Source organism: Rhinoderma darwinii (assembly GCF_050947455.1).
Source record: "Rhinoderma darwinii isolate aRhiDar2 chromosome 2 unlocalized genomic scaffold, aRhiDar2.hap1 SUPER_2_unloc_57, whole genome shotgun sequence".
NCBI lineage: Eukaryota > Metazoa > Chordata > Amphibia > Anura > Rhinodermatidae > Rhinoderma > Rhinoderma darwinii.
In genome coordinates this window covers 10,001-30,203 of record NW_027461726.1, presented here as the reverse complement: position 1 = coordinate 30,203, position 20,203 = coordinate 10,001, and the positions used below count along the sequence as shown (strand labels likewise).

General features: G+C 39.1%; 1 protein-coding gene across 1 annotated transcript; it reads right to left on the bottom strand.

The window, feature by feature from the left end:
• Positions 1–8,904: 8,904 nt before the first annotated feature.
• On the bottom strand, positions 8,905–12,506 carry LOC142681475 (uncharacterized). Its single transcript, XM_075847295.1, has 10 exons — positions 11,895–12,506; positions 11,471–11,812; positions 10,933–11,382; positions 10,592–10,796; positions 10,068–10,196; positions 9,850–9,983; positions 9,545–9,769; positions 9,269–9,451; positions 9,100–9,177; positions 8,905–8,988 (listed from the first exon to the last, which is right to left on the bottom strand). Exons 1-10 carry the CDS (start codon positions 12,173–12,175, stop codon positions 8,907–8,909), a joined length of 2,109 nt encoding a protein of 702 aa, XP_075703410.1. The 5' UTR covers positions 12,176–12,506; the 3' UTR covers positions 8,905–8,906.
• Positions 12,507–20,203: the final 7,697 nt, after the last annotated feature.

Sequence of the window (20,203 nt, the reverse complement as noted above, 5' to 3'; positions counted from 1 at the left end):
CTTCAATTTATTTTTATAAAACAATTAATATCTTGAAAACTAGCTGTTGGATATAACTAATATTTGTTAGACATGTAGCCCTTGACACTCTGACGTAGCCTAAAAAAATTCAGGGTTCTGAGACGCGCGCTTGGACCACAAAAGCCTTGTGAGCGACGGCTATTTTTACACACGTTTACAATGTAGTTTTAATAAAAAAAATAATATCTTAAACGCGAACCGCCTCAAAGCCATCAAACTTCTCACACCTGTAGCAGTTGACACTATGACCTACCCGAAAAAATTTCAAGGGTCTGCGTCGCAGTTTTAGGCCCCAAAAGCCTCTTTAGCTGCTCCTATTTAACGCACAGAGTGCGTAATTTACGATTTAATTTGAATAAATGAACAATATTATAGATACTAGTAGTGCAAAAGGCCTAATTTTTCATACACATCTAGCCTTTGACACTCTGACCTACCCTATAAAAACTCAGGCCAGCAGGACAGATGTAGCCCACGCAGCGTGCCAAAAATGTAGGCCTTTTTCACTAAAATGGGTATAAATAATCATTTTCCACAATGCTGTCCCAGAGCATTTCACAAGCAGCAACGAACCGCGGGTCTGATAGAATCAACCGAGGCGTCCATTCGTTCGCCTTGCAAAGCTGAACAATACGACACCTGACTCGGTCGTCTTTTCTGAAAGGGGACTCCTCTTTTGCCCCATAAACATGGCGGAATTTCCATAATAGGAGCTTAATATGGATAGGTTTTCCAATTTTTTTCCGTAACCGCTAAATGTAGAGTTATGAGCCCCGAAGCTATTATACGACACCATCTCCTGAGTATGTATGCCAAGACTCGTGACGATACGTCGCGCCATTAGCGAGGTAATTTCTCGTTAGCGACGCCTGTTTCTAAACACGGCTTCAATTTATTTTTATAAAAAGATTAATATCTTGAAAACTAGCTGTTGGATATAACTAATATTTGTTAGACATGTAGCCCTTGACACTCTGACGTAGCCTAAAAAAATTCAGGGTACTGAGACGCGCGCTTGGACCACAAAAGCCTTGTGAGCGACGGCTATTTTTACACACGTTTACAATGTAGTTTTAATAAAAAAATTAATATCTTAAACGCGAACCGCCTCAAAGCCATCAAACTTCTCACACCTGTAGCAGTTGACAGTATGACCTACCCTAAAAAATTTCAAGGGTCTGCGTCGCAGTTTTAGGCCCCAAAAGCCTCTTTAGCTGCTCCTGTTTAACGCACAGAGTGCGTAATTTACGATTTAATTTGAATAAATGAACAATATTATAGATGCTAGTAGTGCAAAAGGCCTAATTTTTCATACACATCTAGCCTTTGACACTCTGACCTACCATATAAAAACTCAGGCCAGCAGGACAGATGTAGCCCACGCAGCGTGCCAAAAATGTAGGCCTTTTTCACTAAAATGGGTATAAATAATCATTTTCCACAATGCTGTCCCAGAGCATTTCACAAGCAGCAACGAACCGCGGGTCTGATAGAATCAACCGAGGCGTCCATTCGTTCGCCTTGCAAAGCCGAACAATACGACACCTGACTCGGTCGTCTTTTCTGAAAGGGGACTCCTCTTTTGCCCCATAAACATGGCGGAATTTCCATAATAGGAGCTTAATATGGATAGGTTTTCCAATTTTTTTCCGTAACCGCTAAATGTAGAGTTATGAGCCCCGAAGCTATTATACGACACCATCTCCTGAGTATGTATGCCAAGACTCGTGACGAAACGTCGCGCCATTAGCGAGGTCATTTCTCGTTAGCGACGCCTGTTTCTAAACACGGCTTCAATTTATTTTTATAAAAAAATTAATATCTTGAAAACTAGCTGTTGGATATAACTAATATTTGTTAGACATGTAGCCCTTGACACTCTGACGTAGCCTAAAAAAATTCAGGGTTCTGAGACGCGCGCTTGGACCACAAAAGCCTTGTGAGCGACGGCTATTTTTACACACGTTTACAATGTAGTTTTAATAAAAAAAATAATATCTTAAACGCGAACCGCCTCAAAGCCATCAAACTTCTCACACCTGTAGCAGTTGACACTATGACCTACCCTAAAAAATTTCAAGGGTCTGCGTCGCAGTTTTAGGCCCCAAAAGCCTCTTTAGCTGCTCCTATTTAACGCACAGAGTGCGTAATTTACGATTTAATTTGAATAAATGAACAATATTATAGATACTAGTAGTGCAAAAGGCCTAATTTTTCATACACATCTAGCCTTTGACACTCTGACCTACCCTATAAAAACTCAGGCCAGCAGGACAGATGTAGCCCGCGCAGCGGGCCAAAAATATAGGCCTTTTTCACTAAAATGGGTATAAATAATCATTTTCCACAATGCTGTCCCAGAGCATTTCACAACCAGCAACGAACCGCGGGTCTGATAGAATCAACCGAGGCGTCCATTCGTTCGCCTTGCAAAGCCGAACAATACGACACCTGACTCGGTCGTCTTTTCTGAAAGGGGACTCCTCTTTTGCCCCATAAACATGGCGGAATTTCCATAATAGGAGCTTAATATGGATAGGTTTTCCAATTTTTTTTCCGTAACCGCTGAATGTAGAGTTATGAGCCCCGAAGCTATTATACGACACCATCTCCTGAGTATGTATGCCAAGACTCGTGACGATACGTCGCGCCATTAGCGAGGTAATTTCTCGTTAGCGACGCCTGTTTCTAAACACGGCTTCAATTTATTTTTATAAAAAAATTAATATCTTGAAAACTAGCTGTTGGATATAACTAATATTTGTTAGACATGTAGCCCTTGACACTCTGACGTAGCCTAAAAAAATTCAGGGTTCTGAGACGCGCGCTTGGACCACAAAAGCCTTGTGAGCGACGGCTATTTTTACACACGTTTACAATGTAGTTTTAATAAAAAAATTAATATCTTAAACGCGAACCGCCTCAAAGCCATCAAACTTCTCACACCTGTAGCAGTTGACAGTATGACCTACCCTAAAAAATTTCAAGGGTCTGCGTCGCAGTTTTAGGCCCCAAAAGCCTCTTTAGCTGCTCCTATTTAACGCACAGAGTGCGTAATTTACGATTTAATTTGAATAAATGAACAATATTATAGATACTAGTAGTGCAAAAGGCCTAATTTTTCATACACATCTAGCCTTTGACACTCTGACCTACCCTATAAAAACTCAGGCCAGCAGGACAGATGTAGCCCGCGCAGCGGGCCAAAAATATAGGCCTTTTTCACTAAAATGGGTATAAATAATCATTTTCCACAATGCTGTCCCAGAGCATTTCACAACCAGCAACGAACCGCGGGTCTGATAGAATCAACCGAGGCGTCCATTCGTTCGCCTTGCAAAGCCGAACAATACGACACCTGACTCGGTCGTCTTTTCAGAAAGGGGACTCCTCTTTTGCCCCATAAACATGGCGGAATTTCCATAATAGGAGCTTAATATGGATAGGTTTTCCAATTTTTTTTCCGTAACCGCTGAATGTAGAGTTATGAGCCCCGAAGCTATTATACGACACCATCTCCTGAGTATGTATGCCAAGACTCGTGACGATACGTCGCGCCATTAGCGAGGTAATTTCTCGTTAGCGACGCCTGTTTCTAAACACGGCTTCAATTTATTTTTATAAAAAAATTAATATCTTGAAAACTAGCTGTTGGATATAACTAATATTTGTTAGACATGTAGCCCTTGACACTCTGACGTAGCCTAAAAAAATTCAGGGTTCTGAGACGCGCGCTTGGACCACAAAAGCCTTGTGAGCGACGGCTATTTTTACACACGTTTACAATGTAGTTTTAATAAAAAAATTAATATCTTAAACGCGAACCGCATCAAAGCCATCAAACTTCTCACACCTGTAGCAGTTGACAGTATGACCTACCCTAAAAAATTTCAAGGGTCTGCGTCGCAGTTTTAGGCCCCAAAAGCCTCTTTAGCTGCTCCTGTTTAACGCACAGAGTGCGTAATTTACGATTTAATTTGAATAAATGAACAATATTATAGATGCTAGTAGTGCAAAAGGCCTAATTTTTCATACACATCTAGCCTTTGACACTCTGACCTACCATATAAAAACTCAGGCCAGCAGGACAGATGTAGCCCACGCAGCGTGCCAAATATGTAGGCCTTTTTCACTAAAATGGGTATAAATAATCATTTTCCACAATGCTGTCCCAGAGCATTTCACAAGCAGCAACGAACCGCGGGTCTGATAGAATCAACCGAGGCGTCCATACGTTCGCCTTGCAAAGCCGAACAATACGACACCTGACTCGGTCGTCTTTTCTGAAAGGGGACTCCTCTTTTGCCCCATAAACATGGCGGAATTTCCATAATAGGAGCTTAATATGGATAGGTTTTCCAATTTTTTTCCGTAACCGCTAAATGTAGAGTTATGAGCCCCGAAGCTATTATACGACACCATCTCCTGAGTATGTATGCCAAGACTCGTGACGATACGTCGCGCCATTAGCGAGGTAATTTCTCGTTAGCGACGCCTGTTTCTAAACACGGCTTCAATTTATTTTTATAAAAAAATTAATATCTTGAAAACTAGCTGTTGGATATAACTAATATTTGTTAGACATGTAGCCCTTGACACTCTGACGTAGCCTAAAAAAATTCAGGGTTCTGAGACGCGCGCTTGGACCACAAAAGCCTTGTGAGCGACGGCTATTTTTACACACGTTTACAATGTAGTTTTAATAAAAAAAAATAATATCTTAAACGCGAACCGCCTCAAAGCCATCAAACTTCTCACACCTGTAGCAGTTGACACTATGACCTACCCGAAAAAATTTCAAGGGTCTGCGTCGCAGTTTTAGGCCCCAAAAGCCTCTTTAGCTGCTCCTATTTAACGCACAGAGTGCGTAATTTACGATTTAATTTGAATAAATGAACAATATTATAGATACTAGTAGTGCAAAAGGCCTAATTTTTCATACACATCTAGCCTTTGACACTCTGACCTACCATATAAAAACTCAGGCCAGCAGGACAGATGTAGCCCGCGCAGCGGGCCAAAAATATAGGCCTTTTTCACTAAAATGGGTATAAATAATCATTTTCCACAATGCTGTCCCAGAGCATTTCACAACCAGCAACGAACCGCGGGTCTGATAGAATCAACCGAGGCGTCCATTCGTTCGCCTTGCAAAGCCGAACAATACGACACCTGACTCGGTCGTCTTTTCTGAAAGGGGACTGCTCTTTTGCCCCATAAACAATTTCGGAATTTCCATAATAGGAGCTTAATATGGATAGGTTTTCCAATTTTTTTCCGTAACCGCTGAATGTAGAGTTATGAGCCCCGAAGCTATTATACGACACCATCTCCTGAGTATGTATGCCAAGACTCGTGACGATACGTCGCGCCATTAGCGAGGTAATTTCTCGTTAGCGACGCCTGTTTCTAAACACGGCTTCAATTTATTTTTATAAAAAAATTAATATCTTGAAAACTAGCTGTTGGATATAACTAATATTTGTTAGACATGTAGCCCTTGACACTCTGACGTAGCCGAAAAAAATTCAGGGTTCTGAGACGCGCGCTTGGACCACAAAAGCCTTGTGAGCGACGGCTATTTTTACACACGTTTACAATGTAGTTTTAATAAAAAAAATAATATCTTAAACGCGAACCGCCTCAAAGCCATCAAACTTCTCACACCTGTAGCAGTTGACACTATGACCTACCCTAAAAAATTTCAAGGGTCTGCGTCGCAGTTTTAGGCCCCAAAAGCCTCTTTAGCTGCTCCTATTTAACGCACAGAGTGCGTAATTTACGATTTAATTTGAATAAATGAACAATATTATAGATACTAGTAGTGCAAAAGGCCTAATTTTTCATACACATCTAGCCTTTGACACTCTGACCTACCCTATAAAAACTCAGGCCAGCAGGACAGATGTAGCCCGCGCAGCGGGCCAAAAATATAGGCCTTTTTCACTAAAATGGGTATAAATAATCATTTTCCACAATGCTGTCCCAGAGCATTTCACAACCAGCAACGAACCGCGGGTCTGATAGAATCAACCGAGGCGTCCATTCGTTCGCCTTGCAAAGCCGAACAATACGACACCTGACTCGGTCGTCTTTTCTGAAAGGGGACTCCTCTTTTGCCCCATAAACATGGCGGAATTTCCATATTAAGAGCTTAATATGGATAGGTTTTCCAATTTTTTTTCCCTAACCGCTCAATGTAGAGTTACGAGCCCCAAAGCTATTATACGTCACCATCTCCTGAGTATGTACGCCAAGACTCGTGACGATATGTCGCGCGGTTAGCGAGGTAAATTCTCATTAGCGACGCCTGTTTCTAAACACGGCTTCAATTTATTTTTATAAAAAAATTAATATCTTGAAAACTAGCTGTTGCATATAGCTAATATTTGTTAGACATGTAGCCCTTGACACTCTGACCTAGCCTAAAAAAATTCAGTGTTCTGTGACGCGCCCTTGGACCACAAAAGCCTTGTGAGCAACGGCTATTTTTTCACACGTTTACAATGTAGTTCTAATAAAAAAAATAATATCTTAAAAGCGAACCGCCTCAAAGCCATCAAACTTCTCACACCTGTAGCAGTTGACACTCTGACCTACCCTTAAAAATTTCAAGGGTCTGCGTAGCAGTTTTAGGCCCCAAAAGCCTCTTTAGCTGCTCCTGTTTAACGCACAGAGTGCGTAATTTACGATTTAATTCTAATAAATGAACAATATTATAGATAATATTAGTGCAAAAGGCCTAATTTTTCATACACATCTAGCCTTTGACACTCTGACCACCCATATAAAAACTCAGGCCAGTAGGACAGATGTAGCCCGCGCAGCGGGCAAACTATTTAGGCCTTTTTTACTAAAATGGGTATAAATAATAATTTTCCACAATGCTGTCTCAGAGCATTTCACAACCAGCAACTAACCGCGGCTCTGATAGAATCAACCGAGGCGTCTATTTGTTCGCCTTGCAAAGCCGAACAATACGACACCTGACTCGGTCGTCTTTTCTAAAAGGAGACTTTTCTTTTGCCCCATTAACATGGCGGAATTTCCATATTTAGAGCTTAATATGGATAGGTTTACCAATTTTTTTCCGTAACCGTTCAATGTGGAGTTACGAGCCCCGAAGCTATTATACGTCACCATCTCCTGAGTATGTACGCCAAGACTCGTGATGGTACATCGCGCAGTTAGCAAGGAAAATCCTCGTTAGCGACGCCTGTTTCTGCACACGGCTTCAATTTATGTTTAGGAAAAAAATTAATATCTTAAAAACTAACTGTTCCATATACCTAATATTTGTTAGACATGTAGCCATGGACACTCTCACCTAGCCTAAAAATATTCAGGGTTCTGTGACGCGCGCTTGGACCACAAAAGCCTTGTGAGCGACGGCTATTTTTACACACGCTTACAATTTAGTTCTAATGAAAAACTCAGCGAGTTACGCTGTTTACATAACTCACGAACATATAACGTTTTTCATGATCGCAAAACATCTCGCTCAGCCGCAACACACAGTTTTTATGAAGATTAAAAAATATATACATTTATTGAATACATCCAAACATCCCAGAACCCAACAAATAAAAGTGCTATTGTTCTCTGTGCATTTTAATGTCCATTAAAAGTCCATGTTTTTAAGATTCTTATTTCTTCTTCCATTGGTCTAAAATGTATTTTGCTCTGGGACGTTTTTTCCCCAGAGCTGATGTCCTAAAGTCCTCTTTATTTTGTCTTCTTCCGGCCGGTGGTTTTGAAGCAATCCTATGATTGAAAGATCATAGATTATTAATAATTAGTATCTCATTCTTACTTTACTAACGGTCCTAATTGTATTCATTAATCCTCTACAATTTTATGAATATAACTCTAATCTTTATTTATTTTTTCTTACACAGGCAAACCAGGACCCCAATGACCTCTACTATAAGACAGAGTTGATGATTGTGAACCCACGACCACTGAGGAACCCAAAGAGGTTTTCCATGCATTTTCCAGCACATATCAGCTCAGAAACATCATGATAGTGAATTGCAAGGCCTTTAGATGCTACATTTGCCAAGTTGTTCCTAGCAATAGCAAGGGTAGCCTTTATATCCTCATCGCTGCTGTGCTTCATGCATTTTTTGTGCAGGTTCCCAGCATCAACTCTGTCTTATAGCAGATGGGGCAGGTCATTGGGGTCCATTGCCTGTTTAAGAAAAAATAAAGAAAGATTATAGTTACATTAATAACATTGAAGAAGATTAATGCATATCGTTAGGACCGTTAGTAAACTAAGAATGAGACATGCTACGCTGCTTCTGTAACTGCCATTCACTACTATTGGAGTCACGGAAACAGCGTAGCACATTAAATAAAAAAAATATATATCAATTTATTGAATACATCCAAACATCCCAGAACCCAACAAATAAAAGTGCTTTTGTTCCCTGTGCATTTTAATGTCCATTAAAAGTCCATAATTTTTAAGCTTCTTATTTCTTCTTCCATTGGTCCAAAATGTATTTTACTCTTGGATGGTTTTTTCACCAGAGCTGATGTCCTAAAGTCCTCTTTATTTTCTCTTCTTCCGGCAGGTGGTCTTGAAGCAATCCTATAATTGAAAGATCATAGATTATTAATAATTAGTTTCTCATTATTAGTTTACTAATGGTCCTGATGATATGCATTAATCCTCTACAATGTTATAAATATAACTCTCATCTTTATTTATTTTTTCTTAATCAGACAAAACAGGACCCCAATGACCTCTGCTATAAGACATAGTTGATGATTCTGAACCCACGACCACTGAGGAACCCAAAGAGGTTTTAATGTATATATATATATATATATATATATATATATATATATATATATACAATATATATATGTAAAGGAAATTAACTATCGATGCGCCTGAGCAGAACAACAGGGACTCTTTTGATTGCAGATAGTGATGTATCCCTCGACGTCACTTCAGCCCTTTGATAAAAGAAGAAAATAAATACTGATGTTAAAACAAAATGTGAGACATACAGTTTAATAAGCATATTAGTTTACAAAGTAAGGTCAATAAATGTATTTTATTATTACCCAGAGGAGCTCCCTTCCCCTCTCTGCCTCTGTGCCCTGGACCGTGTTCGGATGAACAATGAGGATGGTACTTGTGCTCTGAAAAAATAACCAAACATTAGTATATCAATTGATAAGTCTAACACAACTAAACTGAGGACATTTATAATAAAACTGAGAGTTTATCTACCTTGAAGTCCAATCATCATCATCATCATCATCATCATCATGATCAGCCAAGCTTTCTTTTTCTCCTCGGTCAGTTGATTCACTCCAGTCCTCTTTGGCACTGTAATCTTGTTCCTGGGCTTCTTCGTGGGATGTGATGTCTTCTCTTTGGATTCCTTGGCCTCCTTCCTGAATGTTCTCTTGTCTATAGGGTAGACATAGAAAAAATAAAGCATTAAACTTCTAAAACAAATCATGTAATATTATACAGTATATATTATTTCCCTCCCTCCCTTACCTTGAAGTGCTGGCTTGGGGCTGCTCACCACCGGCTTGCATTACCAGCATATAACCATGGCATATGTCCGTCAGTGTCTTCTCACGATAGTTTCTTTCCGCTGTCATGTTGGTGTGTGCCAAATATTTGGCAAAAAGACACTTTTCAGAGTCAGAAAAATTAGGGAGAGTCCAAGTTTCGCAAATCCTCCTGACAAGCTGACTGGTGATGTTGGGTAGTTTATATCTAGAAAGGAAAATAGAAAAACATAATACATACACAGCACTTAGAATTGAATAAAGACAGGTGACTTTTAAGAATCTTACTTTGTGTGGTACCGCAGGATGTCATTGGAAACATTATAAATTTCCTTTCCAGATGTAGAGAGGAAAAATACTTCTGTTGGCATGTTGTTCTTTAGCAGCATTGGTCTTACTATCTCAAAGTAGACATTAAACCACTAGGGGAGGGATACAAATAAAGAGATTATTGAAAAGCATCTTTACAACTCCATAAAGTAAGTAGGAGCCTTATAGAAACTTACCATTTCTTCCTCCTTTGTTAGCACATAGGTTGCCACTTGGTGTGTAGAGGTCTTGTGTAACTTGACCCCAACAACTACCAGGTCTAAACCCAAATATCTGTGATTGATCCTCTCATTCCACTCTGAAACCTATGAGTCAAAAGGAAAAAGTATGAGGGACAATGTACTTGCCACTGTATTGTGTTAGCCCAACCCTACGCCAAGCCACTTGTGTTTTTTTTTTTTCTATACATATGCCAGTCTTTTGTTTCAGCATAATTTCTATCTCTAGCCAGGTGTAAGGTTTTTACATAGATTATTCACTCTGTTCTTGCAGACAAATATCCGACTTTAATAAGCTAACATTAACCTTATGCAGGCTTCACACCATTATCGGCCTTCAGGGCTCCACTACACTATTAAAAGTATTTAACTGCAGCCATAAGGCCTCCAGACACTTCTCTAAAAAGCACCCCACAGCATAACCATAACAGGGTAGGAAAACAAAATGACGCAGAAAAACAGAGGAGGAGAAAGCTACTTACAGTCATATGTCGGACAACACCTGGCCGTTGGAGATGCCTCAAAATAAGCAGGGCCTCAAGATAATAAATAATTTCAAGTTGAGTGTCTCGCTTCATGTGTCTGTCTTTTGCAGCTTTGAGGCTTTTCAGGAAGGTTGGCTTTGCCACAACTAAAAGCCTCTGACATTCCAGGGGTGTTTTCATAGAATTTGTCAATGACTTGTATCTAAACACAAAGTAAAGAGAAATAATTCTATTGTATATACACAAGTAATAAAGAGTAGTAGCAATATCTAAAATAAATATATACCTATTTGAGGTTTCATACTTTGTCTAAGGATACATTTGAGTTCATAACTCACCGTTTGCTGACAACTTCTCTTGAAATTCCCTTAGATAGCCTCTTTTGAATGTCCTCTGTAACATCCATAAAGAAGTTGCAGGACTTAAACAGCCTTGGTCTTTCTGCAGAGAGATTGGTCGCTCTCAGCTGATACGTCATGAACCTCCTGATATGTTTTAGGTAATTAAAGACAGTCTGGTTTGCAAGCTTCAGGTCACGCAGCTTTGTAAAAAAGGAGTTAACCTTCTCAATGTTGCTGACAAAGTCCAGATTGGGACGCTGCGGGTTCATGTAATAAAGGAACCTTGCCAAATTTTCAACCTCCTGCTTGTAGTTGGGCACATCCAATGTGTGCTGCAAATAGACGGCAAAGCCCTTCAGTATTGGTTCGTCCAATGAATGTCGCTTGTATAGTCCAGCAGCCTTCATCTTCTGTCTTGTGACCACCGTCCATTTTGTCTGTAGGATTCTGTAATTTTGGAGAAAAGTGCAAGACATCAGATTTGACACATTTGACAGCCACAGAGAATACGTAAGGAGTATCTATGTACACTGACCTCTGTGTCCTGTCATCAAAGTTTCCTGTAGTTCCGCTTTCTTGATTGGATTCTTCCTCAGACTCTAGTTGAAGCTGAAAGTCTCTATCACTTTCCTCCTCTGCGCTGTCATCTTCATGTGCTCTTCTGCCTTCTTCATTGTGTTGGTCTTCCCTCGGGTCTTCAGGCTGTGCAAGGAATGGTGTGTCTGTAACTTCTTCCTCAGGATCTGCAGGGATCAGTGTGACCTCCATTTCCTCATCAGGGACTGGTATGGCTGCAATATCCTCTACAGCCGCTGTGTGATGTGGCACAGTAAGGGCAGTTGATGCAGAGGTTGATGGTCTTCCATATTGTACATTGCTGTAAAATATAAAAAGCAACGTGAGTATAAGTGTAAACACTGGAGAGCTATGAGACATAAGCAGACAGGGGTGACACATACCTGGCCACAGTTGGTTTGTTAATGATCAAAAAGCCCCTGTCCTCGAGGAAGGGGACAACGTTTTCCAATGAGCCAAGAGAGATGATCTCTTGGTAACTGATTGCAGTGCCCTTAGATGCAATTTTCACCAGGGTTTTCCTGGCCAATGCCACAGTGGCTTTTATCTCCTCATCGCTGCTGAACCTCATACACTTTCTCCTCAGATGTGTAGAGAATAATGTCTGTGTACGGTAACATACTGGGCATGTCATAGGAGTTCTGTTTTGCCTGTTGAAAGACATGAGGTTTTGGATTTAAAAATGTCCTAAGTAATATAGCTTAGTTTGAAATATACCCAAACTGCAATCTCAAAAATAGTCACAAGATGTCCCACTACATGCATACTGATTTGTTTCAGGCAGGCTACCTGAACAATGCCTGGGTTTTAATACCACGCCCTACTGAAACAGGAGGCCTCTACGCTACCACATGGCTTCTCATAGTAACCTCTCTATGTTATAGGCAGTCTACAACATGTATTTTATACAAAAATGGCTATGTATTTTAGGGTATATCCTAGAGGTCAATAAACACATGAACTTGTACTTTTGCTGCAGATTACATGCTTGTAACTCAACTACCTGAACAATGCCTGGGCTTGTACAATATGGCCTACTGAAAATAAAATGGCACCTCTTCCCTAGCCCATGGCTCACCATGATTTCACTATACAATTTGCCTGAACTGAACATTAATGATGGACATAAATATACGTTAATAAACATATTTACTTACAATTTGGCTGCAGACTCCATTCCTGTAACTAGAACTTGATGTCCTAAAGATGTATATTTGAGTCAAAAAAACAATAAATCTTTTAGAAGCAGTATCCAAAAGGCAGATGATGTAGGTATCCAGGTACAATGTCTCAAGTGAATAAGGTGAATAGCAAAAAAATAATGCAATCCAAGAAGGAGATCAGTCAATAGCTTTCAAGAAAACTTCCAAACTGACTGAAAATGCCTCAGTGTTTTAAACTGTTTTATAGTGTGAGGTTGATGCTTTGTAAGAAGATCCTCTTACACAAACAACAAACAGAGCCTGTGATAGGAGAGTTTGAATGATGCACAAAAGCTTATCTGCCTTTTTAGTGGCTGAGGAGAATAACAGAGATAAAACTACAGACTCATGCTGAAAACCTGATAATACAATTGTTTGAATATAATAGGACATTTACATTTATTAAATGTGATATTTACTATCATTTCTATTTCATATACACTATACCTATTTCATATACACCTATTAAATATAATATTTATTATCGTTTCTAAGCTGACCTTTACAACACGTTTTTTGCTACTGTTTTTATAGAAACTAGATAGGTATGTGGCATAGTGTTAAAATATATTAGAGTATGTACATTTTAATATGGTGCCCCCATAGCTGCACTATACAGTGTAATGCTCCCACAGTTGCACCATACAGTATAATGCCCCCCATAGCTGTCCCATACAATTTAATACCCCCATAGCTGCACCATACACTGTGATGCCCCCCATAGCTGCACCATACTGTATAATGGTGTATAACGGCCGGATCATGACACAGATTTGAAACAGAACCGTGTGTCCGATGGACGCGAGCTAGGCGTCCATTCGTTCACCTTGCAGAGCCGAACAATATGACACCTGACTCTGTCGTCTTTTCTAAAAGGGTACCCCTCTTTTGCCAAATAAACATGGAGGAATTCCCTTATTAATTTATTTTTATTACAATAATTATTGTAATAATAATGTTGTTATATTGTATAATATGTAAATATGGTTTATGCCTATGCTTAACTTTAAAGTGTAGCTAAATGTTTGGCAAACTTCTGACATGTCAAAGTGACATGTCAGAAGTTTGGATGGGTGGGGGTCTGAACACTGAGACCCCCACCAATCGCTAGAACAAAGCTGCTGAGCGTTCACACGAGTGCTTCAGCTGTTTTGTTTTAGCGATTGGTGGGGATCTCAGTGCTCGGACCCCCACCAATCCAAACTTCTGACATGTCACTGTGACATGTCAGAAGTTTGTCAAACATTTAGCTACACTTTAATTTTGTGTTCTGTATTAATAAAGTTGTTATGTTGTATTATATGTAAAGTTGGTTTCGGCCTATTCTTACAGTGTACCTAAACGTTTATCAAACTTCTGACATGGTTTTAGTGCAGCTATGGTGCCCCCATAGCTGCACCATTCATTTTAATATGGTGCCCCCATAGCTGCACCATACAGTGTAATGCTCCCACAGTTGCACCATACAGTATAATGCCCCCCATAGCTGTCCCATACCATTTAATACCATAGGTACAATGTCTCAAGTGTAGTATTGAACAAGGTGAATAGCAAAAAAATAATGCAATCCAAGAAGGAGATCAGTCAATAGCTTTCAAGAAAACTTCCAAACTGACTGAAAATGCCTCAGTGTTTTAAACTGTTTTATAGTGTGAGGTTGATGCTTTGTAAGAAGATCCTCTTACACAAACAACAAACAGAGCCTGTGATAGGAGAGTTTGAATGATGCACAAAAGCTTATCTGCCTTTTTAGTGGCTGAGGAGAATAACAGAGATAAAACTACAGACTCATGCTGAAAACCTGATAATACAATTGTTTGACTACAATAGGACATTTACATTTATTAAATGTGATATTTACTATCATTTATATTTCATATACATTATACCTATTTCATATACACCTATTCAATGTAATATTTATTATCGTTTCTAAGCTGACCTTTACAACACGTTTTTTGCTACTGTTTTTATAGAAACTAGATAGGTATGTGGCACAGTGTTAAAATATATTAGTCCATGCACAGGTTTTGGGACTGACAGAGTTATTTTAAAAATGTGTACCTATTTCATATACACCTATTAAATGTAATATTTACTATTGTTTCTAAACTGACCTTTACAACATGTTTCTAAATACTGTTTGTATAGAAGCCAGATTAGAATGTGGAATAGTGTTAAAATATATTAGTCCATGCCAAGGTGTCAATACTGGCAGAGTGGAGGTGACACATTTATATTGTTAGACTAAGCTGGCTCCGGCCAGGGGACAGTCATAATTGCCACTGTATTGTTTCATCCAAATACATGGCCCAGCCACGTGTGAAATATTTAAATAAACATACCACTCTTTTGTTTTAGTATTCTCTTTTATCCCTTACAGCAATTTGATTGGTTACTGAAATGCATAACTACAGCTTCCAGAGAGTTGGCCATCACTTTTGTCAAGCTACTGGAAGCTATCTAAGGGTTCCTTCTAAGCTTTACATTTGACTCCACTGCTGACCTCGGACTGCATTTTGAATTATCTGCACCATTCTAGGAAGCACTTTGGATTTCTGCCTGCTGTAATCTCTTCCTTTTCTGGAAGGTAGGTACAAGCATAGCTCAGACAATACCAATGTCGATTTTAATGCATATATTTAAGTAGCTTCTAAGTACATGTCTGTGTAAATTGCGTTAATTTTTAATATAAAAACTCATCTAGGTATTGCTAATATATTTATATATATATATATATATATATATCCTTTGTAAATTTTAATGCATATGTTTAAGTAGCCTCTAAGTACATGTATATGTATTATATATATATATATATATATATATATATATATATATATATATATATATATATATATATATATATATATGTAAATAGTGGCAGCACTCTATACCAAATCCCACTATAGTAACCTGCACAGCGGTAATCCTGATCCATGGACCATGTAGTATATTGAAAATAAATTATGCTGCACACCAATATAAGCAAAGTAAAATTGTGGTAGTCACCCCAAAATGTAAGTCAGCCCCCCCCCATAACTCCTGTGAGGGTTTGTAACACTTCTTTGAGTGTATCCCATAACAGGGCTTAGGAAGGGGTGATAGGCATGCATGCAGTAGCTGTTTGGATGTGGATTTTTGAAATGACCGAGTTTTAGGTAGAAGGCACTGATGAATATAAGATAAGTGTGTTTACCAATTAATCTGTGTTTTTTCAGAAATCCATCTAAAAATAGATATGACACGGATTTCCGTGGGTACGAATGACGCGAGCTAGGCGTCCATTCGTTCACCTTGCAGAGCCGAACAATATGACACCTGACTCTGTTGTCTTTTCTAAAAGGGTACCCCTCTTTTGCCCAATAAACATGGTGGAATTCCCTTATTAATTTGTTTTTATTACAAAATTAATATCTCCAAAACTAACCGTTGAATATCCCTTATATTTATTACACATGTAGCCCTTAACACTCTGACCTATCCTAAAAAATTAGGGGTGATAGGCATGCATGCAGTAGCTGTTTGGATGTGGATTTTTGAAATGACCGAGTTTTAGGTAGAAGGCACTGATGAATATAAGATAAGTGTGTTTACCAATTAATCTGTGTTTTTTCAGAAATCCATCTAAAAATAGATATGACACAGATTTTCGTGGGTCCGATGGACGCGAGCTAGGCGTCCATTCGTTCACCTTGCAGAGCCGAACAATATGACACCTGACTCTGTCGTCTTTTCTAAAAGGGTACCCCTCTTTTGCCCAATAAACATGGTGGAATTCCCTTATTAATTTATTTTTATTACAAAATTAATATCTCCAAAACTAACCGTTGAATATCCCTTATATTTATTACACATGTAGCCCTTAACACTCTGACCTATCCTAAAAAATTAGGGGTGATAGGCATGCATGCAGTAGCTGTTTGGATGTGGATTTTTGAAATGACCGAGTTTTTGGTAGAAGGCACTGATGAATATAAGATAAGTGCGTTTACCAATTAATCTGTGTTTTTACACAGATCCATATGAAATCAGATTAGACATGGTATTATCACACGAGAAAGATCTTTAAAGCCCCTGGACACATATTGCACCCAGAGTGCATTTCTTGACATGTTGTGGTAGTCACCCCAAAATGTAAGTCAGCCCCCCCCCCATAACTCCTGTGAGGGTTTGTAACACTTTTTTGAGTGTATCCCATAACAGGGCTTTGGAAGGGGTGATAGGCATGCATGCAGTAGCTGTTTGGATTTAAATTTTTGAAATGACCGAGTTTTAGGTAGAAGGCACTGATGAATATAAGATAAGTGCGTTTACCAATTAATCTGTGTTTTTTCAGAAATCCATCTAAAAATAGATATGACACGGATTTCCGTGGGTCCGAATGACGCGAGCTAGGCGTCCATTCGTTCACCTTGCAGAGCCGAACAATATGACACCTGACTCTGTTGTCTTTTCTAAAAGGGTACCCCTCTTTTGCCCAATAAACATGGTGGAATTCCCTTATTAATTTGTTTTTATTACAAAATTAATATCTCCAAAACTAACCGTTGAATATCCCTTATATTTATTACACATGTAGCCCTTAACACTCTGACCTATCCTAAAAAATTAGGGGTGATAGGCATGCATGCAGTAGCTGTTTGGATGTGGATTTTTGAAATGACCGAGTTTTAGGTAGAAGGCACTGATGAATATAAGATAAGTGCGTTTACCAATTAATCTGTGTTTTTACACAGATCCATATGAAATCAGATTAGACATGGTATTATCACACGAGAAAGATCTTTAAAGCCCCTGGACACATATTGCACCCAGAGTGCATTTCTTGACATGTTGTGGTAGTCACCCCAAAATGTAAGTCAGCCCCCCCCCATAACTCCTGTGAGGGTTTGTAACACTTTTTTGAGTGTATCCCATAACAGGGCTTTGGAAGGGGTGATAGGCATGCATGCAGTAGCTGTTTGGATTTAAATTTTTGAAATGACCGAGTTTTAGGTAGAAGGCACTGATGAATATAAGATAAGTGCGTTTACCAATTAATCTGTGTTTTTTCAGAAATCCATCTAAAAATAGATATGACACGGATTTCCGTGGGTCCGAATGACGCGAGCTAGGCGTCCATTCGTTCACCTTGCAGAGCCGAACAATATGACACCTGACTCTGTTGTCTTTTCTAAAAGGGTACCCCTCTTTTGCCCAATAAACATGGTGGAATTCCCTTATTAATTTGTTTTTATTACAAAATTAATATCTCCAAAACTAACCGTTGAATATCCCTTATATTTATTACACATGTAGCCCTTAACACTCTGACCTATCCTAAAAAATTAGGGGTGATAGGCATGCATGCAGTAGCTGTTTGGATGTGGATTTTTGAAATGACCGAGTTTTAGGTAGACGGCACTGATGAATATAAGATAAGTGCGTTTACCAATTAATCTGTGTTTTTACACAGATCCATATGAAATCAGATTAGACATGGTATTATCACACGAGAAAGATCTTTAAAGCCCCTGGACACATATTGCACCCAGAGTGCATTTCTTGACATGTTGTGGTAGTCACCCCAAAATGTAAGTCAGCCCCCCCCCATAACTCCTGTGAGGGTTTGTAACACTTTTTTGAGTGTATCCCATAACAGGGCTTTGGAAGGGGTGATAGGCATGCATGCAGTAGCTGTTTGGATTTAAATTTTTGAAATGACCGAGTTTTAGGTAGAAGGCACTGATGAATATAAGATAAGTGCGTTTACCAATTAATCTGTGTTTTTTCAGAAATCCATCTAAAAATAGATATGACACGGATTTCCGTGGGTCCGAATGACGCGAGCTAGGCGTCCATTCGTTCACCTTGCAGAGCCGAACAATATGACACCTGACTCTGTTGTCTTTTCTAAAAGGGTACCCCTCTTTTGCCCAATAAACATGGTGGAATTCCCTTATTAATTTGTTTTTATTACAAAATTAATATCTCCAAAACTAACCGTTGAATATCCCTTATATTTATTACACATGTAGCCCTTAACACTCTGACCTATCCTAAAAAATTAGGGGTGATAGGCATGCATGCAGTAGCTGTTTGGATGTGGATTTTTGAAATGACCGAGTTTTAGGTAGACGGCACTGATGAATATAAGATAAGTGCGTTTACCAATTAATCTGTGTTTTTACACAGATCCATATGAAATCAGATTAGACATGGTATTATCACACGAGAAAGATCTTTAAAGCCCCTGGACACATATTGCACCCAGAGTGCATTTCTTGACATGTTGTGGTAGTCACCACAAAATGTAAGTCAGCCCCCCCCCATAACTCCTGTGAGGGTTTGTAACACTTTTTTGAGTGTATCCCATAACAGGGCTTTGGAAGGGGTGATAGGCATGCATGCAGTAGCTGTTTGGATTTAAATTTTTGAAATGACCGAGTTTTAGGTAGAAGGCACTGATGAATATAAGATAAGTGCGTTTACCAATTAATCTGTGTTTTTTCAGAAATCCATCTAAAAATAGATATGACACGGATTTCCGTGGGTCCGAATGACGCGAGCTAGGCGTCCATTCGTTCACCTTGCAGAGCCGAACAATATGACACCTGACTCTGTTGTCTTTTCTAAAAGGGTACCCCTCTTTTGCCCAATAAACATGGTGGAATTCCCTTATTAATTTGTTTTTATTACAAAATTAATATCTCCAAAACTAACCGTTGAATATCCCTTATATTTATTACACATGTAGCCCTTAACACTCTGACCTATCCTAAAAAATTAGGGGTGATAGGCATGCATGCAGTAGCTGTTTGGATTTACATTTTTGAAATGACCGAGTTTTAGGTAGAAGGCACTGATGAATATAAGATAAGTGCGTTTACCAATTAATCTGTGTTTTTTCAGAAATCCATCTAAAAATAGATATGACACGGATTTCCGTGGGTCCGAATGACGCGAGCTAGGCGTCCATTCGTTCACCTTGCAGAGCCGAACAATATGACACCTGACTCTGTTGTCTTTTCTAAAAGGGTACCCCTCTTTTGCCCAATAAACATGGTGGAATTCCCTTATTAATTTGTTTTTATTACAAAATTAATATCTCCAAAACTAACCGTTGAATATCCCTTATATTTATTACACATGTAGCCCTTAACACTCTGACCTATCCTAAAAAATTAGGGGTGATAGGCATGCATGCAGTAGCTGTTTGGATGTGGATTTTTGAAATGACCGAGTTTTAGGTAGAAGGCACTGATGAATATAAGATAAGTGCGTTTACCAATTAATCTGTGTTTTTACACAGATCCATATGAAATCAGATTAGACATGGTATTATCACACGAGAAAGATCTTTAAAGCCCCTGGACACATATTGCACCCAGAGTGCATTTCTTGACATGTTGTGGTAGTCACCCCAAAATGTAAGTCAGCCCCCCCCCCATAACTCCTGTGAGGGTTTGTAACACTTTTTTGAGTGTATCCCATAACAGGGCTTTGGA

What these genes read in the sequence shown, in the direction of transcription:
- LOC142681475 (XM_075847295.1), bottom strand. Translation starts at nt 12,175, where the DNA reads ATGTCTTTCAACAGGCAAAACAGAACTCCTATGACATGCCCAGTATGT. An exon ending in TTTGATGACAGGACACAGAG is followed by an intron (nt 11,383 to 11,470) that starts GTCAGTGTACAT and finishes CCAAAATTACAG; the next exon opens with AATCCTACAGACAAAATGGA. An exon ending in GTGTTGTCCGACATATGACT is followed by an intron (nt 10,197 to 10,591) that starts GTAAGTAGCTTT and finishes TTTGACTCATAG; the next exon opens with GTTTCAGAGTGGAATGAGAG.